We start from the raw sequence: 27,781 nt of genomic DNA on the forward strand, positions 1-27,781 counted from the left end.
GAATTTTACACTTTAAATGGGTGAACTGTAGGTATGTGGGAAAAAAGCTGTTACCAAAAAAGATGAAAACTTATTAAAAAACTGTGTCAAAAATAATAAAATTTAGGAAGATTCTTAGAAAAATCTTTGAAAATACAACTTACCAAACCTGACACAAGTAATAGAAAATCTGAATACTTCTACAAATAGCAAAGAAACTGAAAGTTTCAAAAGCCATCCCATACAGGAAAAGCTTCACAAGTAAATGCTGGAAACCATTTAAGGAAAAAATAACATCTTACACAAACCACTACAGACAACAGAAAAGACGGGAGTGTCATCAACCATTTCATGAAGCCAGAATCCAAACATTAGAATGGAAGGTTATCAAGGTGTGGGCTAAGCACAATAGCCTCCTCCCTAAAAGCACCCTGTGAAAGTGGGCGTTGGTAGCTGGTGCAGGTAACCTCACAACAGAGACACCTGGACATGCTCTCAGACAAATGCCCAAGGTCAACACCAGCACGATGAATCAATAACACTGACAGCATGGGCCTCTGACGTGATATTATTAAACTGGCATTTCAGCTCTGCGCTCCTCCTTTGCAAAAGCTACAACCCCAGTCTAATCATGGAAAAAACATCAGATAAATTCCAGTTGAGGGATATTCTAAAGACTAGCACTCCTCAAAACTGTCACAGTCATCACAAACAAGAAAAGTCTGAGACAGTGTCATGACCCAGAAGAGTCAAAGGGTACATGATGACTACATGTGATGTGAGATCCTGGATCAGAGGAAGAATGTTATAGAAAAAGTGAGGATATGTGAATAAAGCATGGGCTTTAGCTAATAATAATGTATTTACATTAGCTTATTAAAAATATAACAATACTAAAATAAGATGTTAGTAATAAATGAAAAAGGACACAGGGTATATGGGAATCCACTGTAATATCTTTGCAATTTTTCTGCAAATCTAAAAGTGTTCTAAAACCAAACATTAAAAGAAAAAAGTATTATTAAAAGCCACTCTTACTCATGAACTTCAATGCAAAAATCCATATAAAAATCTTAGCAACCTGTATCTTGCAATATATAAAAAGGATAAAATACCATGATCAAGTTGAGTTTATACCAGGAATGCAAGGCTAGCTTAATATTAAACCTGATCCAAAAAACCCTATCAATGTAAATCTAGCACACTGATAGAATAAAAGAATCATAAAACTATCTTAATGGATAAAAAATGTTTTATAAAACTAGTATCTATCCATGATAAAATCTCTTAGCAAATATGGAATAGAAGGCAATTTCCCTGATCTGAGGAAGGGTAGTTACAAGGAACCTATAACAAATACATTGTATGGCAAAATGTTGAAAGCTTTCCCTTTGGGATGGGAAACAAGACAAAAAATGCCCAGAGTCTCCTTCTATTTAATGAGTAGGGATCCTACCCAGTGTGATTAAAAAAAAAATAGAAGGGAGAGAAATAAGACTGTCATCATTTCCAGATGATATGATTATATAACTAGAAAATACAGAAGAATCTATGGATAATTTATTACAATTAATAAGTGAGTTTAGACAAGTTGGTAGATACAAGGAAAACTTTAAAAAAAAATTTTGATTTTAAACACCAGTGATAAATATTTAGAAAAAAATAAAGCCAACGAAAGATGTGCAATAGTTTTACAGATGAAAAGAGGTATTAGAGAATCTTAACGAATGGATGGACATATCAGATTCATGAAAGACTTAATATGATAAATTTGTCAATTCTTCCAAAAATGGTCTATAGGTTTATTCATACCCTTATAATATATTTTAACAGGATTCACTGGGACATAAATAGATGGTTCTAAAATGTATGAAAATGCAAAGGGTGAGAAGAGCTAAGAACTCTTGAAGAGAGAAAGATGTACTTTACAAGACACACTTAACTACTGTAATTAAGACAGGGATTAGGAAAGGACAGACAGATTGACCAATGGATTGGAACATGAGCAGAAACACACCTGCCCGGGTACGGTCACCTGACGCACAACAGAGATGGCAGGCAGAGCAACTGGGAGGGTTGGAGGAGGTTATTTGGATCTAAATGCGAAAGGCAGAATAAGACATCCAGAAGACAATGTAGAAGACTATCTTCATGATCTTGGGGGTATGCAAAGATTTCTCAAACAAGGTAGGAAATGTACAGCTACAAAACATACATCCAGAAACTAGAAGGCACAGAAATTAAGACCTGTTCATCACAAGAGTCCTAAACATCATGCAGAGCTAGGGACCACACAGCTGTGAGTGGGGTTCCTCACCCTCCAACACCCAGGTCTCAACTCACTCCTCTTGTGTTTGCCAACAAAAAACTGCTGAGGCTCCCAAGCTCTAGCCAGAACATGCCCTGATCTGGCTCAGGGGAGTGTCTATGCAGTGAGCAGGAACCCACAACCTGTTTTAATCTCTATTCTGACATCTGTGACAGATTCAAAGAGCTGCCCTACACACAGACGAAACTGCATAAAACAAGTAGTTCATTCATGTTTTTGCCTTTCTTTGTAAAGCAAAGACAGTCTGAGGTCAGAATCAAAGGAGGAGAAGGCAGGCAAACCATACCTCCACCAGGGCAAACTTCTCCTCGCTGGTGTAGTTGTAGCGGGTGGCACGCTCATACTCCTCAGCATTGTCAGGGCAGTCCTTGTTAGAGTACTTGTCCGTTGGGTGCACAAGTTTCCACGAATACTGGTGTGATCAAAAAAGAGGGGCGACAGTCACACTGAATGCAAAATGTTTAACTGCTGGTCTGACTTACAGGACTACTGCCAAAAGCTACCAAAGGTCAAAGGTCAGCCTCCTCCTGTTCACTGAGTCTGAGAACCACACACAGGCATGAGTGCTTGCATGCACACACACACACACAATGCATGTACACATGTGCACATGCACACTACATATGCATGCACACACAGTCCATCTCCATAAAACTGCAAAACATTCTGGAAATGTGACTTCAGTTTCAAGTGATGCATCAAAAACTTAAGAAATACATCAGGTAAAATGGTCTGGATATTTTATGTGGAATATCTAAGACTATAAGCATTTTATCACCATTTCTAAAAGAATTAGCCTTTCAAACAACCAAGTATCCATCCAAATATAAAAATTCTTGTCTGAGCAAAATAAACAACGAAACAGAAAAATCTTCTGACTTATGAGTATCCAAACCTTTTTATGCATCATAAACCACTTTACTAATCCTAAACAAAAGAAACTGATGGCTAGAAATACAGAGTGTTCTCTTTTAAAAAATGAGAATTAAAAATCATCATAACAATACAAATGTAATTCTACCAATGTGTTTTAAAAGATAAGGACCCTGAATTCTAATATATGTAAATGAAATGTACACTGAACCATCTTAGAAACATAAATTAATATATACTCTTATTTCTAGTGCCAAAGATAAAAAGCCAATTTGTTTTTGATCCAATGGCCAAGTTAAAGCAGAATAAATATAGTTTAGTCAGTTTATTGACAAGTTTAGGAAGAAAAGCACTTCTAATTAACTAGGGGGTGCATTTCCAAATAAAAGTGAGAGGGCCCACCACTTCCATCACATGAGCACTCCACTGGGACAGCAGCTGAAGACCTTGAAGAGCCAAGTCAAAGAGCTTCCGGTATTCAGCATCTGTCTTCTGAGCCTCCTGGCGGCCTGAGCCCGTGACCACCTAGAGATGATAGAGCATTAAGAAGTCACCAGTGTCCAGGAAACCACTTATCAAACCCATTCTAGGAGCCTACTCCAAATGTACACTGGCAAAAGTAGTTCTAAAAAACTAGCTATTACTTTAGATGATGCTAGGGAATCAATTATTTTAATAACTGATACACAGAGCAAAGGAATCCAGCTCTGGAAGGAGCAAGGAGCTGAGGGGACCACCAGGCTGAGCCCGAGTCATGCCTCAAGGCAGTGGATGCAGCTGTCCACATCCCAGACAATCAACCGGATCCCCCAGCAGACCTCAGCATGGCTGCCCAGGGGCCAGGTGGGCCTGGAGAACGGGAGCTGTGTTTGACGGGGCCTCTAATCTGGCAGTGTACAGGACACACAGGGGAAAGGTCATGGCAAATGATGGCACAGAAAATGAGGGTGGACATAGGCACGAGAAGGGGGATGGTCACGTCAACCACTGCAGCTTATACACGGAGGCACAAAACCCTGGGAAAATAAGCCACTACTGCTAATGAGCAAAGAGGGTAAAAGTGAGCAGTTACCAGCTGTTTACTACTAAGGAATACATACTTGGTTCTTTAGGTGTGATGCAATTATGGTTATGTTTTAAAAGGGCTCTTCATTTGTTAGAGACACATGGGAAATATATTCAGAGGGAGTGCTATGTTATCTTGCAATTGCTTCAAGCTAACCTGGAGGAGTAACTGAAAAGGGGTAGGTGATGAAGCCTAGTGTGGCATCTGAGGGGCCAGGAGTGGTCTCTTCATTTGTGTGCTTGAAAATTTATGTAATGGAGAACTAAAACACAAATAATAAAATAATAAAAATGGAACCCTCCTACACTGTTTGTGGGAATGTAAGTTGGTGCAGTGACTATGGAAAACTATGGAGATTCCTTAAATAAAATTTCTAAAATTCCTAAATAAATAAAAATAAAATTGCTAAAAATAAAATTTCCATATGATCTAGCAATCCCACTCCTGGGCATATACTTGGACAAAATTGTAATTCAAAAAGATACATGCAGGGTACTTCCCTGGAAGTCCAGTGGTTAAGAGTCCACACTTCCCATGCAGGCGGCACAGGCATGATCCCTGATCAGGGAAGACCCCACGTGCCTCGCTGCACGGCAAAAAAAGATACAGGTACTCCTATGTTCACAGTAGCAGTATTCACAACGGCTGAAACACACGATCATACGACTCAGCCATAAGAAAGAACAAGACAATACCACTCGCATCAACATGATGCAACTAGAGATTATTATACCAGTAAATTAAGTCAAACAGAGACAGACAAACACCACATGATACCACTTATATGTGGAATCTAAAATATGGCACAAATGGACCTATCTACAAAACAGAAACAGACTCTCAGACACAGAGAACAGATCTGTGATTGCCAATCGGGAGGTGGGTGGGCCTGGGAGTTTGGGATCAGCATGTGTAAACTATTATTTATAGAATGGATAAACAACAAGGTCCTACTGTATGGCAAAGGGAACTATATTCAACATCAAGCGATAAATCATCACGGAAAAGAGTATTAAAAAGGAATGTCAGTATGCATATAACTGAGCCACGCTGCGGCACAGCAGAGATTGGCACAACAATGTAAATCAACTATATTTCAATTTAAAAACGCGAGTGTGGTGCTGGCCTAAGGATAGACATGAAGGTCAATGGTACAGAACTGGGAGTCCAGAAATGAAGCCTCAGGATTATAATCGACTGGTTCTCCCCCACCCAGTTTTACTGAGATATAACTGATACATACACAAGGTGTACAATATGCTTTGATTTGATATGGGTTTCCCTAGTGGCTCTGACGGTAAAGCATCCGCCTGCAATGCGGGAGGACCTGGGTTCAATGGCATGGAAACCCACTCCAGTATTCTTACCTGGAGAATTCCATGGACAGAGGAACCTGGTGGGCTACAGTCCATGGGGTCACAAAAAGTCAGACACGATTAAGCGACTGAGACAAGTGCAAATCCTGTGAAATGACTACACAATAAGTTAACATCCACCAACTCACAGTTACAGTTCTTTTTTTTCCTGTGATGAGAACTTTCAGGATTTACTCTCCCAGGAACTTTCAAACATATAATACTGTACTATTTAACTACAGTCACCATGCTGCATATTACAGCCCCAGAAATTATTTATCTTATAACTGAAAGTCTGTACCTTTTGGCCATCTTTTCTCACTTCTTTTACCTCTTGCCTCTGGCAACCACCAGTCTGTTCTCTGTATTCATGAGTTTGGTTTTCAGATGCCACACGGAAGTGGTATCACACAGTATTTGTCTTTTTCTGTCTGACTCACTTCACTCAGTGTGATCCCCTTAAGGTCCATCCATGCTGTCACAAATGGCAGGACCTCCTTCTTTTGTATGACTGAGTAATAGTCCATTGTGTACTATATATCACATTTTCTTTATTCATTCATCTGTCTGTAGACACTTAGGCTGTTTCTTTGGTTTGAGTACCATAAATAATGTTGCAATGAACACAGAAGTGTACAGTCAATTGATTTTGATGAGGGTGCCTTCAGTGGAGAAAGAATAGTCTTTAAAAAACAATACTGGCAAAACTGGATATCCACATACAAAAGAATGAACTTGAACCCCTAAATTATATCATACTTAAAAAGTAACTTAAAATGGATCATAGATCTAAATATAAGAGCTAAAACTTCTACAAAACTCTTAGAAGAAAACAAGAGGTAAATCTTTCTGACTTGGGTTAGGCAACGGTTTGTCCATTATGACCAAAAGCACAAACAACCAAAGAAAAAATAGATAAAAGTGGACGACACCGGGATTCCCTGGGGGCTCAGCAGTGAGGAGCCTGCCTGCCAGTGCAGGGACATGAGTGTGAGCCTCAGGCCAGGAGGATCCCACATGCCTCAGAGCAACCAAGCCCGTGCGCCATAATCACTGAGCTTGTGCTCTGGGGCCTGCGAGCCACGACCAGCGAGCCACGTGCCAAAGCTACTGAAGTCTGCGTGCCCTACATTCTACACTCCGCAACAAGAGAAGGCACCACAGCGAGAGCAGCAGCCTTGAGAGAAGCCCCTGCGAGCCGCAGCTAGAGAAAAAGCCTGCACAGCAATGAAGACCCAGCACAGCCAAGTAAATAAATAAAACAAACTGGACCACATCAAAAATAAAAAACTGTGCTTCAAAGAGCATCACTGAGACAGCAAAAAGCCAGAAGAACAGGAAAAAAACAGGAGATAGAACTCCAAAAGAACAAGAGAAAATATATGAAAATCACATGACAGATAACAGAATATTAAGAACCTAATAGTAAAAAAAAAAAAACAAAAAGATAATACAATTTAAAAATGGGCAAATACTTCAAGAGACATTTCTTAAAATTGGCCAACGAGTACATGAAAAGATATTCAGTTTCATTAGCCATTAAGGATATAAATCCAAACCACAACCAGGTACCACTTCACAGTCACTAGGACGGTCAGAATTAAAAAAAAACAAAAAAAAAACAGAAACAAGGGCTGGCGAAGATGTAGAGAAATCAGACTCCTCACAGACTGCTGGTGAGAATGTAAAATAGTGCAGCTGCTTTGAAAACAGCTTTGCAGTTCCTCAAATGTTCAACAATGAGTGCCATATGACTCAGCAGTTTCATTCCTAGATATCTACCTAAGAGAAATGAAAATTTACATCCACACGAAAACTTGTACATGGATGTTCATAGCAGCATTATTCATAATGAACCAACAAAATGTGCTATGTCCAAGCAATGCAGTATTATTCAGACATAAAATTATTTTAAATATTATAAGCCATAAAATTATTGATGCAGGCTATAACATGGATGAACCTTGAAAATACAATGTTAAATGAAAAAAGCCAGTCACCAGAGAGCATGTATTATATGATTCCATTTATACGAAATGTCCAGTAGGTAAATCCATAGACAGAAAGTAGACTGCCAGGTGCCAGAAGGAGGGGAATGGGGAGTGACTACTAACGGGTGCAGAGTTGCTCTGGGATTGCTGACAGTGTTCAACAAGACTGTGGTGACAGTTACAGAACTCACTAAATATACTAAAAACCTTTGAACTGCGTAATTTAAATGGGTGCATTGTCTGATACGTGCATTATGTCCTCATAAATCTGTTTAAAAATAAACTGAGCAAAGCTTTCAAAGGTAGATCTCCTTTCTCTTGTTAAAACCATCATCTGATTATAAGGGCACTATGGCAGAGCTCAGAAGGCAGACAGGAACCACGCCTGCTGTCAAATGCTCCATTTGGAAAGGCAGACATGAGCTCTCTGTGCTGTTTGAGAGCGCCTCATGAACTCAGCTGACAACTACATGAAGAGCAGAGGGCTGGCCCCCATCTCTACTTGGTCGGCCGCCACCTGGGGTCTGCAAGGGGGTAACAGGCCCTGAGCGTTTCGGCTATCTTTCAGTCATTTTGGTTACATATTGACCAGTGCTTGTGGTTGAGGGATGGAGTGCTCATTTTCCTGCAATGGGCAGAACCAGCACACAGTTCTTCCTCCAAATGTAACGGTCCTCCTGAGAACCCCAACGTACTACAATCTCAAAAACCAGACCTCTCTATGTGGCCCCAAGTCCCTAGGTCCCTCTACACCATTTGCAGCACCCATCCATGCCACCGACCACTGCTCTGACACTGATCTGGTGTCTCGTCTACTAGGACGTGAGAAATGACCCTCCCGTTGCTGCTTCTGCTCCCTTAGACCCCTGACCCATCCTCCCCATGTGAGTAATGCTGGCTTGGAGCCAGGCATGCAGCAGGTATGGGCAGTGTGACTGGCCCAAACAAGGACACAGAAAACCCAGCTGCAAAGTGGGGGGAATTAACAAGGCCCGTGGCCCAAGAGAGAGCACTACCTCCCACACCCATCTTCAGGCCTTTTTCTGGGCACTTGATGTTTCTTCCCATCAACTTAGAAGCTCTTGTACTTCCTCCCTCTAGACAGGAAAGGGCACAAGTCAAAACCACCCCTTCTGCTCCTGATGTCTTCCACTCCACTCTCCTTTCTCCTAGCAGTTTGGAACCACGGAACTAGACTAGAAAATGCACTTAATTCATGGTCCCAACTCAGTCATTTTTTAGGGATCACTGCTAATATTTTTCCAAAAAAAAGAAGATGCTTTTTGGACAGCTGAACAGATCCAAACAAACTCCATTATATCATATCTGCACTGCCTCATCCATTACAATGACAGCTTGTTAAGTACATAGTACTTAAACTATGCTTCTCAAAGTAAATGAAAGGTGTAAAATTCAAACTAAATTTGGGTGCATAGAATACAAGGACATCTGACATGGTGTTGCCTGGTGTGCACTGCAGGCAGAGGCCACTCACCTCGCTATTGCTGTAGCGTGCCAGCTCCGAGATGAAGCGCATGTGGTCCTCCCGAATCTGGACCATCTGCTCGCAGATGTTGTACTGTGGGCTGCTGCTGGAGGATGTGCAAGTCCATCTGGGGGTAAAGGGGAAATGTGCATGACCTGAGGGACACCTGCAAGGCAGGCCCACCCCCAGCCCAGCAGGCCTGCTGAAGCTGAGGTTGAGGTGTAGAGCAAACGCCGCATCCTCTGCATGGTAACAGCTGGGTCTGCCTCAGTTCCCCGTGTCGGGTCAGAATACATGGCTGTATTCTGGAAAAGGAACCGTAATTTCTCCTTAATCAGTAAACTACTTTCCACAAAGCTGAGAGTTGCTGGATGCAAGATACTGCGTAACCCTTCCAGAGCCCCTTGACACATTGCTGCACAGTTGGCAGGAACTAATATTTCTTTATTATTCACATGTGAAAATATAAACTAGTACAAAACAAGTCAGCCAAAGACTCAGGAACAAAAGTTATCCTTGATGGGAGAGTTCAAACTGACATGACTTGGAAATTAGACAGTGTTGCCATAACTAACTACATGTACAACACACCATTTCAGCAGCAAACAGATGTAGTCAAAAGAGTGGAAAAAAAGGGTGTCAAAGCTTAAATCGGGAAAAAAAAAAAAAGATGAAATCTGTTGGCATTCTTGGGCAGAAAGCATGGGTCTTCGGGCTCAGAGCAGTTCTCCTGGTTTCCTCACACTCAGCACCAACTTGTACAATGTTTCTAACAAGTTTGCCCCCTTCGCCAGAAGGAAAGGATGCAGATTACCAATTTTCAAGATAATCAGTACACTATCTCCAGCAGCATCACTTTAAACTTTGATTCCACTGTAAAATGACGTGACGATTACAGAGGCACTATCAAGGCGGCTCCTTGAGTCTGCAGCAAGCACACAGGCCAGGCCCCGTGCCAGGGTCCACTCTCAACACACTGGCCTTCCCTGCAGGCCCCAGACAGCATGTCCACCTCAGGAGAGGCACACGTGTTATCAGATTTATCGGCAGATGTGTTAGGAAATAAGCTGGCACAGGAGCCAGAAGCCAACATCTTCCACTTGCACCAGCCCCCAGGGGCCAGACACAGGTGCTAGACTGTTGGACTGAGCTCTCAGGGCTGACTGCTACAGGCTTAGGCATCTGCCTCAGTGGCTGTGAAACACAGAAATTAACTGGTAATGATGGCCAATGACGTACACCAGATCATACTAAAAACAAAGTATGCAAAACTCCTTGCTTCCTGATTCTTTCATTGATTTCACCATTACTTATGCTATAGAGATGATTGTGTTTGTTACAGTAGGAGGTGTACACTGCTAACCTACATTTAGGCATTTCTATTTATACCGTGGAAATCAGTACACCCTCCAAATCAGAGCTCAAGTCGATGTTGAAAGGAAGAGAGGGTTCGGTTTAGTGAATGTGATTTTGAGGAAGCTCAAAATATCAGATTTAATGGCAGATGTGTTAGGAAATAAGTTGGCACAGAGGCTGGCAAGCTGCATACAGCACAGACCCAACGTGACCAGATTTTATGTGCCCCAGAGCCACACAAATGGTTTTTACAGATTTAAAGAGTAATGGGGGAAAAAAAAGTAACAAGGGATAAGAGTATGTGACACATGTGGCTAGAAAGACATACTATGTTTATAATTTGGCCTTCACAGAAAAAGACTGCTAACCTCTGAGTAGCCAGATTGAGGTGCAGCTGTATTTTTCAAAACCATGGCTGAATGGAGACCACGGATCTGGCCAAAGTCAACAGAAGCATCCTATGAGACTCAAGTGACTACGTGGAAGGCACAATAAAAAGAATTATATATTTTTACTATCACTTGTAACTAAAAGCTGCAGATTCTGTATAACAGGGATTGGTCAACTGTCTTAGCACAGGCCCAGAAAGTAAGCACTTTACAATTTGGAGGCTACACTGTCTCTGTCATATCAGCCGTAGAGCCATCATCTTAAAAACAAACAAACAAACAAAAAAAAAAACCTCTTTAAAAATGTAAAGACTATTCTCAACAACTGAGACCTTGCGAAAATAAGCCTGGTCGGGTTCTGGCCCTCGGGTGATAGTTCTATAACCTCTGTAAGTTGCATACAAACATCCAGCCCCTTCCCAGCAGACTGGTTGTTAAGCTTTTATCAGCACCCAGAGGATTTATTTATACTTCCATATATGTGACCAACACTGTCTAACAGAACTCTTTGGGATGATGAAAAGTTCTATATCTGTGCTGGCCAAAACAGTAGACCCTAACGATTAGATATCTGAAATGTGGCCATTCTACTAAGAAAATAAATTGCACTTGTAAATGAATTTAAATGTAAACATCTAGACACGGAAAAGACTACCATATCAGGCATGTGACTGAAATGTCAAAGGTCGCATCTCTGGATAGATAAGCAGCATGTCAGGAACCACAGTGAGAGCACTGAAGAATGCTTTGACGGGGCAACTCACTCTCTGCCTACCGAGATTTGTTTTCCTCATAGTGGGCGCTGGTCTTGATGTACCGGGCCAGTTCTATTTGCATGTCTCCAAACAGCGGAACCACCTGGAGTTGCTGTATTCAAAGAATAAAAATAAAAAACCCAGGGTCATTATATATTGTATTTAGTCACCAAATACAATCTAAGGAGAATGAGAAATGCTAATAATCACTGCGGGTTGAATGCTATTTGTGCAAATCACTTACTGCAAAAAAGCTGTAAACAACTTCTACATTCACTTAAAGAACCAATTCAAACATCAAAATTAACCTATCTTGTTGCTAGAACCATGGTCATTAAAAAAAAACAAACTGCATTTCTATATACAAGAATCAATTAGAAAAAAACTAAAGAGAAAAAAATTGCAATAGCATCAAAAAATAAAAGTATGTATTATTAAATCTAACAAAATATGTTAAGACTTCAAAACATTACCAAAAATTCTAGAAAAAATTTTAAAGTTCTAAGTGAATAGAGAATTATGTTAGGTTCATGTATTGGAAAACATGGTATTTTAAAAATATCCATTTCCCCTAAATTGATCTACAGATTCAACAGAATGCCAAACAATATTCCAAGAGGAAAAATGGCTTATGGGTAGTATGTGCATGTGTGTGTGTGTAAATCAGCAAGTCAATTCTAAAATATATTTCACAAGATAGAGGGACAATGCTCAAGACAACTGTGGAGAACATAACTTGACGACCTGCTAGAGACTTACAGCAACTAAGCCAGCACAGGTGCAGACCAGTGGGGCAGAGAAACTTAAGGCAGAGTCATTCACATAAAGACACCTGCTTTATGACCCAGGTGACTCCTTAGAGCAATGAAGGGAAAACAGAGTCAATTAGATATCCACAGGGGAAAAAATATCCAAGACTGTCAAGCCCCTATCTCACAGCATACATTACATCTAGATTATAGATCTAGATGGAAAAGGAAACGATGATGCTACTAGATGGTAATACAAAAGAAAATTCTCAAGATTAAGAACCTCAGCTCACCAATGACTCTTCAAGAAAGTGAAAAATAAGAGCTACATCGGGGAAATCCATGTATTTTAGAACACATGTATCCGACAAAGGACACATACCCAGAAGACGTAAAGAACTACAAATCAACATGGAAAAAAAAAGAATGAGAGACTTGAAAGGACAGTTCACAAAGAGAACATACAAAAGACTAACAATACTGTGAAAAGCAATCAGGGAAACATCAACTAAACCACAAGGAAACACTAGCCAATAAAATCTCAAAGACACACAGGTACACCCTTCAGGATGCCCCCTTCTTCCCAAAGAATGACAGAGCCAAGTGTTGGTGACGACATGAAGGCCCAAGAAGGCTCACTCACTGCTGGTGCGATGCAAGTCAGCACAGCCATGTCAGGGAATCGTGAGGCTGTATCTACTGCACCGAACACGTCCATTCTATTAGAGGAATACACAATCCACCACTGGGCACTCATCAGTAAAAATGTGCACAGACGTGCACAAACCAGCACTGCTCAGACAAGCCAAAACGCAGAAACAATCTCATGTTCATCAGAGAACGGATAAGTAAATTGCAGTTTAGTCATAAAATGTAGAGTCATACCACAATGAAAAAGTAAAAGCTATGTTTGCAGGTTCCCATAGGGACGATCTGACAAAGTGTGCTTAGCCAGACACTAAAGAATACATATGGCATGATTCCTTTCGACAAGGTTCAAATTCAGGCAAAACTGCTACAAGGGCAGGAGACAGTCTACTCACACCCACCCACCTGCCAACATTGCATTTCCTACTATGGACCAAAGTCACAGAGGTTGACCTCCCGAAGCTCAAACTGCATTCACTTCAATAAGAAGGTTTATTGAGAAACCACAACTCACCTTGAAGTATTTGTCTATTTTGGATAAGTTTATTCTTTTCTTGGCATCTAGTTTATAAATGTTGCTGACACTTCCATCCATCAAATATAGACCAAATCCCATGACCTGAAAATCACAAAATGGCACATAAAAAGCTTAGAACTGCAGGTTTAATTATCCATAAACACACTGCTATAGTTCATAACTTTGAAATGACAATTCATTCTTATTTCAAAAAGCACTTTTTAAAAAAACTGTAGTTGACCTACAACCCTATGTTAGTTCCAGGTGCACAACACAGTGAGTTGGTATTTCTATACATTCAAAAATGATTATCATAATAAGTCTAGTTACCACTGGTCCACCACGCAAAGACAGACAATATTAACAATGGTATTTCCAAAGCAGTACATTTCATCCTACGGACTCACTTATTTTGTAGCCAGAAGTCTACACCTCTTAATCTCACCTATTTCATTCACTCCTCTACACCACAATTGGGAACCTCCTGTCTGTTCTGTTTCTATGAGTCTGCTTCTGTTTTATGTTTCTTCATTTTTTTAGATTCCACATATAAGTGAAATCATATAGTATTTGTCTTTCTCTGCCTGATTTATTTCAGCTAGCACAATACTCTCTAAGTACATTCACAAATGGCAAGATTTCATTTTTTATGGCTGAATAACATTCCATTATATCTAAATATGTATCTATGTAGATATATATATAATCTTCTTATGCAATGTACACTTAGGCTTTCATGTCTTGGATATTGTTAACAATGCTGCATATATCTTTTTTAATTAGTATTTTTCTTCATATAAATATCCAGAAGTGGAATTGCTGGATCTTATGGTAATTTTTTTCATTCTCTGAAGAACCACCATATTGTTTTCGGTTGTGGCTGCAGCAATTTGCATTCCCACCAGATTTCAAACTGTACCAGCATTCCCTTTTCTCCACCTGCTTGCTAGCAATTGTTATCTCTAGTCTTTTCGACAATATCCATTCCGACAAGTGTGAGATGATACTTCACTGTGGTTTTGATTTGCATTTCCCTGATGATGAGTAATATTCAGCATCTTTCCATGCAGCTCTTGGTCATCTCTATGTCTTCTTTGTAATTAATGCTGATTCATATCCTCTGTCCACTAAAAAATTTTTCTTCACATTGAGTTGTTCAAGTTCTTTCTACATCTCAGATATTAACCCTTCGTTGAATATACTGTTTGCAAATACCTTCTTCATTCAGTATGTGGTCTTTTCATTTTGTTGACAGTTTCCTTCAAAGTTTTTGAGCTTGATGTAGTCCCATTTGTTTTTGCCTTTGCTTCCCTTTTCTGAGGCGACAGATCAAAAAATATATATATTGCTAAAACTAATGATGTCAGAGCCTTCTTTCAGGAATTTTATGGTTTCAGTTCAGTTCAGTTCAGTAACTCAGTCGTGTCCGACTCTTTGCAACCCCATGAACCACGCACACCAGGCCTCCCTGTCCATCACCAACTCCCGGAGTCCACCCAAACCCATGTCCATTGTGTGGGTGATGCCATCCAACCATCTCATCCTCTGTTGTCCCCTTCTCCTCCTGCTCTCAATCTTTCCCAGCATCAGGGTCTTTTCAAATGAGTCAGCTCTTCACATCAGGTGGCCAAAGTATTGGAGTTTCAGCTTCAACATCAGTCCCTCCAATGAACACCCAGGACTGATTTCCTTTAGGATGGACTGCTTGGATCTCCTTGCAGTCCAAGGGATTCTCAAGAGTCTACTCCAACACCACAGTTCAAAAGCATCAATTCTTCGGCGGTCACCTTTCTTCACAGTCCAACTCTCACATCCATACATGACCACTGGAAAAACCACAGCCTTGACTAGATGGACCTTTGTTGGCAAAGTAATGTCTGTGCTTTTGAATATGCTGTCTAGGTTGGTCATAACTTTCCTTCCAAGGAGTAAGCGTCTTTTAATTTCATGGCTGCAATCACCAATTGCAGTGATTTGGGAGCCCAGAAAAATAAAGTCTGACACTGTTTCCACTGTCTCCCCATCTATTTGCCATGAAGTGATGGGACCAGATGCCATGATCTTAGTTTTCTGAATGTTGAGCTTTAAGCCAACATTTTCACTCTCCTCTTTCACTTTCATCAAGAGGCTGTTTAGTTCCTCTTCACTTTCTGCCATAAGGGTGGTGTCATCTGCATATCTGAGGTTATTGATATTTCTCCCGGCAATCTTGATTCCAGCTCGTACTTCATCCAGCAGGCATTTTGCATGATGTACTCTGCACATAAGTTAAATAAGCAGGGTGACAATATACAGCCTTGACGTACTCCTTTTCCTATTTGGAACCAGTCTGTTTTTCCATGTCCAGTTCTAACTGTTGCTTCCTGACCTGCATACATGTTTCTCAAGAGGCAGGTCAGGTGGTCTGGTATTCCCATCTCTTTCAGACTTTTACACAGTTTATTGTGATCCACACAGTCAAAGGCTTTGGCATAGTCAATAAAGCAGAAGTAGATGTTTTTCTGGAACTCTCTTGCTTTTTCGATGATCCAGCGAATGTTGGCAATTTGATCTCTGGTTCCTCTGCCTCTTCTAAAATCAGCTTGGTTTAAGGTCTTAACAATTAAATCCTGAATCCATTTTGAGCCTGTTCTTCTATATGGCATGAGAGAGTAGTCCAGTTTTCCCAGCACCACTTGTTAAGAGGCTGTCCTTTCCGGGTCACATATTCTTGTTTCTTTTGTCACAGGTTAACTGCCCATTAAGTGAGTTTATTTCTGAGCTCTCTGTCCCACTGATCTATGTGTCTGTTTTTGTGCCATACCACCCTGTTCTGACTTTGTGGTATAGTTTGAAATCAATTACATCAAACTGGAGTGTGATACGTCCAGTTTTGTTCTTAAAGCTTTCTCTTATAAGATTGTTTTGATTATTTGGGGTCTTTTTTGTTTCCTTACAAATGTTATAATTATTTGTTCTAGTTCTGTGAAAAATGCCATTGGTACTTTGATAGGGGTTGCATCAAAAGTGTAGATGGCCTTGGGTGGTACGGGAATTTTAATGATGTTAATTTTTCCAACCCCCAAAACAAAACAGATCTTTCCATTTGCTCATGTTGTCTTCAGTTTCTTTTTTTTTTTTTACGTCAGACAGGTAATGTGCCGATGTCGTAACAAGGTTTGGAAGGAGGCACATGTCACGCAGCAGCGTGAACACCCAATCATCATGCTCATGAACTACAAAAGGATCTGTCTTCAGTTTCTTTCAACAACGTCTTATAATTTTTCAGAGTCCAGGTCTTTTACCTCCTTGGGTAGATTCATTCCAAGGTTATTTTATTCTTTTTGATACAACTATAAATTGGATTTTTTAAAAAAATTTATCTTTCAGATAGCTTGTTGTTGGTATATAGAACCACAATGGATTCCTGTATATTATTTTACCTCCAGCAACTTTACTAAATTCATGTGTTAGTTCCAAAAGCTCTTTGTGGGTATCTTTGGGATTATCCATGTATAGTATCATGTCATCTGCAAACAGTAACAATTTTACTTCCTCCTTTCCAATTTGGATTCCTGTAATTTCTTTTCTTTCTCTGACTAATGTGGCCAGGAGCGCCAATACTAGGCTGACTAAAAGTGGTGAGTGAGTGGGCATTCTTGCTTTGTGCCTGATCTTAGAGAGGACGCACCTTCACTGCCGAGTATGATGCTAATGTGGGCTTGTCATACACAGCCTTCATCATGCTGAAGTATGCTCCCTCTATATCCACTTTGTTAAGATGCTTTATCATAAACGGATCCTGAATTCTGTCAAGTTTTCCCCACATCTATTGAGGTAGTCATATGATTTTTATTTTTCAATTTGTTAATGTGTTATCACATTAATTGATTTGCAGTTATTGAATTATTCTTGCATCCCTGGAATAAATCCCAGTTGATCATGGTATATGATCTCTTTAATGTATTGAATTTGGCTTGCTAATATTTTGTTGAGGATTTTTGCATCTATGTTCATCCATAATATGGGACTGTAATTTTTGTGTGTGTGATATCTTTGTCTGGTTTGATATCAGAGTGATGATGCCTCACAGAATGTCAAAAGCCTTCCTTCGTCTTCATTTTCTGTGGCGGGGGTGGGGATATTTTGAAGATAGTTGTCAACTCTTCCTTAAATGTCTGGTAGAATTCACCAGTAAAGCCATCTGGTTCTGGACTTTCATTTGTTGGAAGTTTTTTGATTACTGATTCAATTTCATTAGTGGTAATCAGTCTGTTCATATTTATTTTCTGTTTCTTCCTGATACATCTTGGTAGAATGTATGTTTCCAGCAATTCATCCATTTCTTCTAGGTTGTCCATTTTATTGGCATATAATTGTTCATAGTAATCTCTTATGACCCTTTGTATTTCTGTGGTGTTGGCTGTAACTTCTTTTTCATCTCTGATTTTATTGATTTGGGCCCTCTTGCTACTTTTCTTGAGGAGTCTAACTAAAGGTTTATTGATGTGTCTATTTTTTGAAAAGCGAGCTCTTAGTTTTACTCTTTTCTATTATTTTTAGTCACTATTTCATCTATTTTTCAGTCCAATCTTTATTATTTCCTTCTACTAACTTGGGGTTTTGCTTATTCTTTTGCTAGTTTGCTAGATTGGTTATGTGAAATTTTTCTTGTCTCCTGAGGTTTATATTGCTATAAACTTTCCTTTTGTTACGTCCCACAGATTATGGAACACTGTGTTTCCGTTTTCATTTGTCTCCAGGTATTTTTAAATTTCTTCTTTGATTTCATTAGAGACTCCTTAGTTCTTTAGCAGCATATTGCTTAGCCTCCACGTGGTTGTGTTTTTTGGGGGGGGTTTTTTTCCTTATAGTTGATTTCTAGTCTCACAGAAGCTGAAGCTCCAATACTTTCACCACCTGACGCGAAGAAATGACTCATTGGCAAACACCCTGATGCTGGGAAAGATTGAAAGCAGGAAGAGAAGGGGACAACAGGGGATGAGATGGTTGGATGGCATCACTGACTCAATGGACACGAGTTTGAGCAGGCTCCAGGAGCCGGTGATGGACAGGGAAGCCTGGCGTGCTTCAGTCCATGGTGTTGCAGAGTTGGACACAACTTAGCGACTGAACTGAACTTGCTTCTTTATAGCCTGGCATCAACTTTTCCTCCTTACTGATGTAACTTTGGTCTGGCATCCACTTCCAGGACAGTCCTGTCTCATCCGCATTACAAACCTGTTCTGGTAAATATAAGCTTCATCAATAATTTCTCAAAGCATTTCAGGAAATTCCCAGGCAGCTACCCTATCTGCACTAGCTATCTCGCCACTTGCTTTTATGTTGTAAAGGTTGACTCTAGCCTTGAACGGATGAAACTAGCCATGGCTGGCATTAAAAGATGCACCCTCTGAGTCTTTACTGTGGTTCGTCCTCCAGTCTTCACAAAGGCTTTTAGCTTTCCTTTGAATCAGCATTGAGTGGCTGACCCTGCGTCTACACGCTGAGAAGTTCCTCCATCTCTTCTATCATTTTTCTATACTTCTTCGACATTATTGTCGACATCATAGGCACAGTGAGCTTCCACGTTTCATGATTTTGTCCATGTTCTTTAGAATTGTGCTGTTAAGTCTTTGTTTTAGTCTATTTTGTCTGATATAAATATTGCCACCCTAGCTTTCTTTCCACTTCCATGAAATATCATTTTCCATCCCCTCACTTTCAGTCTATGCGTCTTTAGATCTAAAGTGAGTCTCTTGAAGGCAGCATACATATGGGTCTTATTTTTTAACCCATTCAGCTACTGAGTATTTTTGACTGGAGCATTTAATCCACTCACATTTAAATTAATTATTGATAGGTACTTCCCTAGTGGCTCAGCAGTAAAGAATCTGCCTGCCAATACAGGAGACATGGGTTCAATTTCTGTGTCAGAAAGATCCCCTGGTGAAGGAAATGGCAACCCACTCCAGTATTTTCATCTGGGAATTCCCATGGACTGAAGCAGCCCACAGTCCATGGAGTCACACTGAATCAGACATAATTAGCAACTAAACAACAACATGCTTATTGCCATTTTATTCATTGTTAAGTTCTTGAGTTTTTCATAGTTTCTATTCATTCCTTTCTCCTTCTTTTGCTCTCTTCCCTTGTGATTTGATGACTATCTTTAGTGTTAGGTTTAGATTTCTTTCTCTTTTTTGTGTTTATAAATTTTTGGTTGTGGTTATCATGAGGTTGATATATAGCAACCCATATATATGTATATATATGATTATTTTAAGTTACAATCTCTTAAGTTTGGACTCATTCTAATAACTCTGCATTTTTATTCCCCTACTGCTTAATGTTTCTTTAATCATGTTTTATATCTTTTCTATATCCCTTAACTATTTATTATGAATATAGGTGATTTTACTACTTTTGTCTTTTAACCTTGCTACAAGTTGATCTACTACTTTTACTGTTTACTTGTCTTTTCCAATGAGATTTTTCTTTTTGTAACTTTAATATTTCTAGGCTTGGTAAAAAGTATGTTTAAAAGCCCCTCAGAAATTAATAGCTAGCCCTTCACATGCAGATTATTTTATGTCACCGCTTGTTTCCTCTTACATGTAGACACATCAGCTCCCCCTCTCCTGAAGCACAACGCAATAATAACGTGAATTTCCAAAAGCACCTATTGCCAGGGGGCTCTTGTACCAATAGGTGCAAACAGAATGTTCCCAGTATCATAAAGCACTCCATTTGACAGTGCCCTTTTTCTCTGACCGTCCCCCCCCGCCCCATGCTGTTCTCCTACATGGAAGAAATCTTGGAGCTGGGCCCACTTGCTTGGGGCCAGCAGGACATCCAGCACAGGGTCCCACAGAGCTGCCCTCTATGAAGGTAGAGAGCAGAGTGAAGAGAATGGCAGAACCATCTCCTCAGAGCTACTCAGTTTTCCTGGGTTCTCTCCAATGTACACATTATTAAACTTTCATTTGATTTAAAAAAAAAACCAGATTCTCATTTTCCCAATGAGAAACATCATTGAAAACCTCCCCAATTTGAAACAGAGCAATAATGAGGAATATGTTAAATGGCATGATTCTTGAACAACAAAAGTCTACTACAATCATGGTGACGTGCCTGTATGCTAAGTCGTTTCAGTCATGTCCAACTCTGCAATGCTATGGATTACTGTAGCGTGCCAGGTTCCTCTATTCATGAGATTCTCCAGACAAGAATACTGGAGTGGGTTGCCATGCCCTCCTCCACGGGCTCTTCCCAACCCAGGGATCAAACCCACGTCTCTTACGCTCCTGCACAGGCAGGCGGGTTCTTTACCACTAGAATAACCTGGGAAGCCCAATCATGGTGACACAGTATACTAAATTTCTAGGAACTACACCCCTGCCAAGTAAAATCTGGCACAATCTCTGCTACAAGAAGCTTTATGCTGAGAAAAGTCCTTGACCAAAACTTCCTTATCTACAAGCACCTTCTCCAGGGATGGGCATAAGACCTACCTGGCATTGGGCTCAAGTTTGGGACACACTCATGCGAATATGTCAAGGATTTGTAGTGCAAACTGCATGCAGGGTGGAAGATGCTATATGTACACACACACACACACACACACACAAGCATGAGAGAAAAGGTTGGCAACAATCATAAAGTTCAGCCCATTCATGGAAAGAAGACTGCCCCTTTCTCATGGTGCTGTTGGTAGTCTTCCCTCAACACACATACCTTGAGAAGCATGTGTTTCTCACTGGGCGTCAGGTACATTCTATTCTCATAGTAATCCACACAGAGATTCACAATGTCTGCTAGGAGCTCTTCATAACCAGAAATCACTTCAAGCTGCTGCTGCAGAGACTGAAACACAGAGTGAGATCTATGTCACTGACCACTCTCTGCCCCTCCGCCCCCTAGCAATGTGCCCCATCAGCCAGAGTGGCAAGTGTGAGTTACTTGTGTGATCTTGTTGTGGTTGGCCAGGAACATGGATAGATTCTGTGATTCCTGGATGGACTGTGGATCTGCCATTTTACGTAAAAACTGAGCAGCCCTATAAAAGAGGGGGAAAAAAGGGTTAATCAACCAACATGCTTAATGATATTAAAAAAAAAAAAACAGCCTGGGAAAATCAAAATTACTTTACTACTGCTACAGTTATCTGCAGAAATGTGCCTCACAGATGCTGGTTTCAATTTCAGCCTCCTCCAGCTTCTCCCCTGAACTCCAGGTGAGTCTCTCTGCAATGTGGACAGCTCATGACCCCACCGTCCGTAGCTGAAGGACCTCCTCAGAGATGTGGAGCACCACTCACAGGTTCTCCTAAGGGGCACCGAGACAATGGCCTCTCACGTTGGCTCCATCCCCAAGTCTGAAAAAGGCTGACACTCCCTCGTGATTCCATTGCTGAGAGACACAGATGGCCAGCACCGTTTAGGTTCTCTGTTGAGAAACTTAGGGGCAGCCAGACCTCCCACCAGTCAGGGACCACCCCACACACAGTTCTGTGCCAAAGGTCTGAGACAAAATCCTGATTCCACCACCAATTTGCAGCTCCATCTTGGACAAACCTAAAGATCTGGTACCAAGTCTAACATGAGGAGTGGGTTTTCCCACACCATCAAGCAACAGTCTAACACCAGCTGGATGGCCTGCAATGAACTCAGTTCTGACACTGCGGGAAGACAGCATCAGACCCCATGAGTAGTGCAATGTATGGGAAAGAATGGGGGCTTCCATGACCTCGGCAATCACCACTCCACCAAACTTCCACATGTTCACCAACCTGGAAGCTCTCTGAACCCTGTCCTTTGGGTCTTTAATGGAAGATTCCTCACATAAACGTGTTTGATTAGATTACTGGATGTTGGCAGTGGGTTCAACCTCTAACCCCTCTCTCCCCTGAGGTCAGGAGGGTAGGACTAAAAGTTTCAACCCTCCAGTCCCAGGGCTGATTCCTCTGGTGACCAGCCCCATCCTGAGGGTACCTAGGGGCTTTCCAAAATCACACTAACATAACAAAAGAAACTTTATTGCTTTCATCACAGGAAATTCCAAGGGTTTTAGGGGTTGTGTCAGAAATGAGGATGAACACACACTTCTTCTTATAAATCAATACATACCCCCTGAATTATCTGAAAAACAAGACCTATATGACCTCCTCGCAGGCTGACAAGCGAACGGTGGACACAGAAGGACCTGGACACTGAGGTCCAACGATCCTGCACAACACGTGCTGAGTCTCTAGTTTTTACCACGCAGTATGAAAGCACATAAGACTCTGCACATCTAGGGCTCCCCCAACAAGTTCAGGACCTGTCTGTGCAACCTAAAGTTGCACAGTTTTACTAAAGAAAAGCTTTCATGACAAAGACTAGTAACCTACCCCAACTGTCATTTCCTTTCCTTCCTGCTTCAAAATAAACCCTGAGTTTCTACAGTGCAGCAGTGTGCCTCATCTCCACCAGGGATCAACTGCTCAGCCATGAGATATAATGCAAAACTTTGTAAGGCGCTTGAAAGTTTAATGATAAGAGACATTGTGGGGCCCTCAACTCTCCTTCCTTCCTGCTGACCTGAAGGCAGAGATGACACCTGGAGCTCAAGTAGCCATTCTGGGCTACAAGGCAACACATAAAGACAGCAGGAGCCCTGGTTCCTGAATGGTGTAGAACCCACTTAGCGGCAGGCCACCTACATCAGGACATTTCAGGTGAGAAATAAACTGTAATCTTGCTTATTTCTGTCAGTTTTTTAAAAAAAAATATATGCAGTAAAATAATATTAACTAGCAAGTTTACATTCTTTTTTAAAGAATGTATAGTGTTCACTTTATTGACTTGAGTGATTGTTGAAGCTGCAAGAATGGAAATTAAGCAAAGGACCAAAAATACCAGTTTTTATTTTCCTTAAGCCTCACCATGACAATATGGGTTATCTGGAACTTAGAAGAAACTGTAACTACCAGCTAGGTGCAAATAAAGTGTTTTTTGATTTTTTTTTTTTTTTTTTTTAATAAAAAGGGTTTTGAATGTTGACTGTGGGTGTGAGGGCTGGGGATGAGTAAGGGTTATTGTCTGGGAAAGTGAACCAACAGAGGGTCCATAACAGAGATCATAGCAAGAGGATGCTGGAAGGATGAGGGGTGCCTCAGCCCTCTTCTGCGCTCAGGGGAGCCTGGGGGGTGGCAAAGATGGTGGGCAACTTCTGAAGGGGGTGCCCAGGGGCCCTCCAATGGCCTTCCACAGAGCAGTCCCATCGTTAAACTGTTTTCCAGATTGGGCTTTGAAATAAAGGTGCTACTGCTGAGAAAGAGAAAAGAAACCTTTTTAAAATGAAAAACCACTGGTGCTGTCTACCTCCCCATGTCTCTGATAGAGTCAGAAAGGCTAAGAAAGCTGATCAAAATCATGCAACAAGGGATTTGTGCCATCAGGAGCAGAAGCTGTCCTCCTGGACTGGGAAGCTCAGAAGCCCCATGCTCCACCAAGAGTCCCACACACTTGAAATCCCCGAATACTGGCATCAAATGGAGACAACTCCAGACTCTCCTACTGGAGAGGAGTTAACAGGACAATTCAAAAGATGTTGTCATTCTGAAGATCTACACTTGCATGCAGAGCCGACTCTTGTAATGAACGGAACACCTGAACTTATTTCACACGAACAAGGCTTGAAGTCTGGGAGATCTAGCTCCACCCCCACTGCTGACCCAAGCTCAGATCTGTTTCGTGCTGCATCTCAAGTTAACTTCATTTTAAAGACACAGCAATGGTTGCATGATTTTAGATGTGTATTACGGTTCAGGGTAGGCTGCCCCTAAATATGCCACTGTGGCATACTGATTTATTCTGAATTAGTTACTTAAACAGTTGCAAGTACATTCTGACCTTCTCTGTGGCCCTGAAAGCGGGAAACAAACCTTTCACATGAAAGGTAACCTCCTTGTACCAGGAGGTCAGGAGGCATCCTCATCACCAGAGGCTGTGTGAACAACCTTCCTACCTCCTCACTCACTGACCACGCCAACTCAAACTTCTCTGTCTTATCAATTCTTCACAGGTTACTTTTTCTTTGTTTAAAAGGTTACTTCTTTGGGTCTCATATCTTGGGACCCCCCCCCCTTCCACATATTTATTAAATTAAATTTGTTTTGCTCTTAATTTCTGCTTTTTTAAGGGCGGTTCTCAGGCAAGAACCTAGAAGGGCACAGGAAAAATTACTTTTCTTTCTCTACAAATGAAACCACAGCCTATTCAGATGCAAAGTAAATCTCTTCTAATTCAACTGTATGGCTAAGATTCATTGTCTAACAAAGGAAACAGAAGTCAGCATCTCACTCCAGCCAACTTGTTTTAACAGTCTAGGGCACAGACTTTCTCTAGAGAGTTGGTTACAGGGCAGCTGCTCTGCTCGACCTGCCACCAACACGCTCAGTCTTACAGACACACTGCTGTGACGTGCCCTCCGAGACCAGACACGCAGGCTCACGGCAGCACACTGTCCTCTAGGGTGATGGGAGCCCAGAGCCCATCCACACACAGGCTACAAGAATGCTTCGCAGGCCCAGGTGGGATGCATGAGACAAGTGCTTGGGCCTGGTGCACTGGGAAGACCCAGAGGAATCGGGTGGAGAGGGAGGTGGGAGAGGGAATCGGGATGGGGAATACGTGTAACTCTATGGCTGATTCATATCAATGTATGACAAAACCCACTGAAATGTTGTGAAGTAATTAGCCTCCAACTAATAAAAAAAAAAAAAAAGAATGCTTCGCAGGGCTCGTGATCTGTCTCAGGCCGAAGAATGGCCCTGGTAGGTGCCGCAGCCACCAGGCAGGGGTGCCCGGGAGCCCAGGAGTGAGGCCCAGGCGCGCTCACCTCTTGTAGGCCGAGTGGTCGTTCTTCACACTGCACTTCATGTTCTTCAGCTCGTCCAGCACAGCAAACATGTTGATGAACTTGCCCAGGGTGATCAGGTAGGCTTCGGACACGAAGTCCTTCCTTCTCTCCGCGTGGCAGAGGCGCCTCACCTCCCCACAAAAACGCTCAATGGCGTTTCTCTGTGCAGACAAAGCAGGACAAATACACTGCCTTCAGGGACAGGCCCACCCCAGACCCAGCTCCAAGCACAGGGTCCAGACTCACATGGCTCTCTGATGAAATGCCCAACCAACAGGTGTGTATTTACAGCTCAGGTAAAGAGACATTTTCTAGAAAGTGATTTCCATGTGTCTTTGCTCTGTAACAATCATCATTGATTTTGCACTTTACCAACTATGTCCCCAAAGTAAAAGAATTTTGTTGACTATTCCAGCAAAGGTCCTGAGCAAAATGCTGCAAAAGAACATCTGTAAAGCAGATTGCTTTCGCTTTCAGAGTTGAAAAAAGGAGTGGGAGGATTTCCACTTGACAATTTTTTAAGATAAAACAAAACCTCATCACCTAAGGAGTTGTATCTTCTCTGTTTGCTAAAGGAATCTATAATAAAAAAACTCACACACATTTCTAAAACATGTCTTTAAAAATCCCGAAAGTCCCTCCTGTGGCCACCCTGCCTAACCCAAGGGCCAGAAGGAGTCAAAACCAGGGTTAAGCCCACCAGAGCAGACAATGGGATGAAAACATGTGAAAACCAGATGAATCAAAAGTGCAAGCACACTGATAGAAAGCAGTCTTCATACAGGAAACACAAATCCTCTCCCAAGGGAAGAAGAGAAGTGAAACACAAAAGCAGCATTTAACTTTGAAACAGCCAGTCAAGCTTTAGCCTGCCAAAGGTTTAGTTCCCTTTGGTCTCAAAGCTGTTGTGAGCATCTGAATTTACGTGCAGTTTGTTTAGTTAGTACACGGTGCCAGCGTCCCACTCCCCTGCACTAAACCCCTGGGATCATTTCACCGTTTTACCTGGAAGTACATAAAATTCATCAGTTTTGTGACCTCAGGCTCAAGGACCTCCACGGTTTTCTCATAAATTTCAACTCTGTTAGGCTGTTCGTTACATTTCACCTGGAAGTAAACGAGCATGACAGAGACAGGTTTCAGCCCAGAGAATGTGAGGAGCTGCTGGAGGAGGGCGGATCAGAGGCGGGGTGTGGCGTGACGGGCAGGGCTGAGGCCCGGTCTGTCTGGAGTGGGGCGTGGCCAGTGGGGATGGGGCGGGGTCTGGCTGGGACGGCACCTGTGGGATGGCCCGAGAGCAGCTTCTCCAGGTGTAGAGCATGACAGCGTATTCTTGGCCTTCCTCCAGCATCTCATTCTGCAAGGGTACACCGGGCAAATCAAAGGCAAGCAGAACAATCACAAACTGCTAACATATACAGCCATAAACCAGAGGGAGAGGCCAGGAGGCTGACTACAGTCTGAAAATACGTTTAAGATGCGTTAAAATGCTCACAGGATTTGATCTAATAACTTCACTTGTACAATTCTAGCCAGGGAGAATAATTATGTATTTAGGAAGATATTCATCATTGAACTTCTTACTATAAGAAAGCAAGGCAAACTAAGTAAACACACAAAAATAGTTAAATTTTGAACATTTATAAAATGGACTAGACAGCTATTAAAAATTACTTCATCTGGTGTAATTTAATGACATACCAAAATGTTCATTAAATCTTTAACATACATAATTATAACAACAATGCAATTCATTTCTGCAATCTAAATCCCATACGGGTGTGTGCCTGGTATGCTTGAGCACAAGTATAAGCGAAGGAGAGTGCACTGGCTGATGTGACAAAGGTTTTCTCTGGGCCACAGAAGCCAGCTGTTCAGAAAGAGCATGTACTGTTCTTAGTAACAGAATAACACACACACACACACAAAAGGCATTTGCCATTCAGATGTGTCAACCCCTGGCCTCCCACTGAGGAAGCCATGTAGTTACCATGCTAGAGTGGACGGTTGCTTGTTCAATGTATCTTGCGATGCCGGTAACAAATGCATTTCTGTCTTCAAAATTAGTGTTGAAATTTGGCTGGAAGGAAAAAGAAAACCATCACATGGAGGTCGGCATCACAGGCCTCGTGTCCTGCAGCTGCCCAGCACCCACCTGATAGAGCAGTGAGGACGGTGGGGGCTCAATGCAGGGCTGCTGGTCAGGCAGAGGCAGCTCTTCCAAGAGGTCCACGTTGGACAGTGCGTCCTCCAGCGTCACCTGGGCTGCCATCCTGGCCTAGGACCAAACACAAAGCCCCTGCACTGTGAGGAAGGGCATGACAGTCCCTCCAGGGCGGGTACTTAGGGTCCTGCTTCCCTGGGCCTTCTCCTTAGGGAGCTGGGGGTGGCAGAGGCATCTCAGA

At 41.7% G+C, this 27,781-nt stretch overlaps 1 protein-coding gene and 1 non-coding gene across 3 annotated transcripts in view; both read right to left on the reverse strand.

The window, feature by feature from the left end:
- CYFIP1 (cytoplasmic FMR1 interacting protein 1) overlaps positions 1 to 27,781 on the reverse strand; it is a 101,361-nt gene that overhangs the window by 42,893 nt on the left and 30,687 nt on the right. For both annotated transcript variants that reach the window (XM_061135414.1, XM_061135413.1), the window contains exons 2-13: positions 27,532 to 27,654; positions 27,367 to 27,456; positions 26,656 to 26,733; positions 26,382 to 26,483; positions 25,356 to 25,537; positions 21,435 to 21,531; positions 21,210 to 21,338; positions 13,491 to 13,595; positions 11,600 to 11,691; positions 9,089 to 9,206; positions 3,584 to 3,706; positions 2,595 to 2,720 (exon numbers count right to left, since the gene is read on the reverse strand). In XM_061135414.1, coding sequence (XP_060991397.1) covers positions 2,595 to 2,720; positions 3,584 to 3,706; positions 9,089 to 9,206; positions 11,600 to 11,691; positions 13,491 to 13,595; positions 21,210 to 21,338; positions 21,435 to 21,531; positions 25,356 to 25,537; positions 26,382 to 26,483; positions 26,656 to 26,733; positions 27,367 to 27,456; positions 27,532 to 27,648 — 1,359 coding nt within the window. In that variant the 5' untranslated portion in view covers positions 27,649 to 27,654. The remainder of the gene's footprint in view (positions 1 to 2,594; positions 2,721 to 3,583; positions 3,707 to 9,088; positions 9,207 to 11,599; positions 11,692 to 13,490; positions 13,596 to 21,209; positions 21,339 to 21,434; positions 21,532 to 25,355; positions 25,538 to 26,381; positions 26,484 to 26,655; positions 26,734 to 27,366; positions 27,457 to 27,531; positions 27,655 to 27,781) is intronic.
- LOC133051372 (small nucleolar RNA U13) lies at positions 16,616 to 16,720 on the reverse strand. The gene has a single exon (XR_009691866.1). It is a non-coding gene; the product is annotated as a small nucleolar RNA U13 (small nucleolar RNA).

The sequence above is a fragment of the Dama dama genome, chromosome 33 (genome assembly GCF_033118175.1).
Source record: "Dama dama isolate Ldn47 chromosome 33, ASM3311817v1, whole genome shotgun sequence".
Taxonomy (NCBI): Eukaryota; Metazoa; Chordata; class Mammalia; order Artiodactyla; family Cervidae; genus Dama; species Dama dama.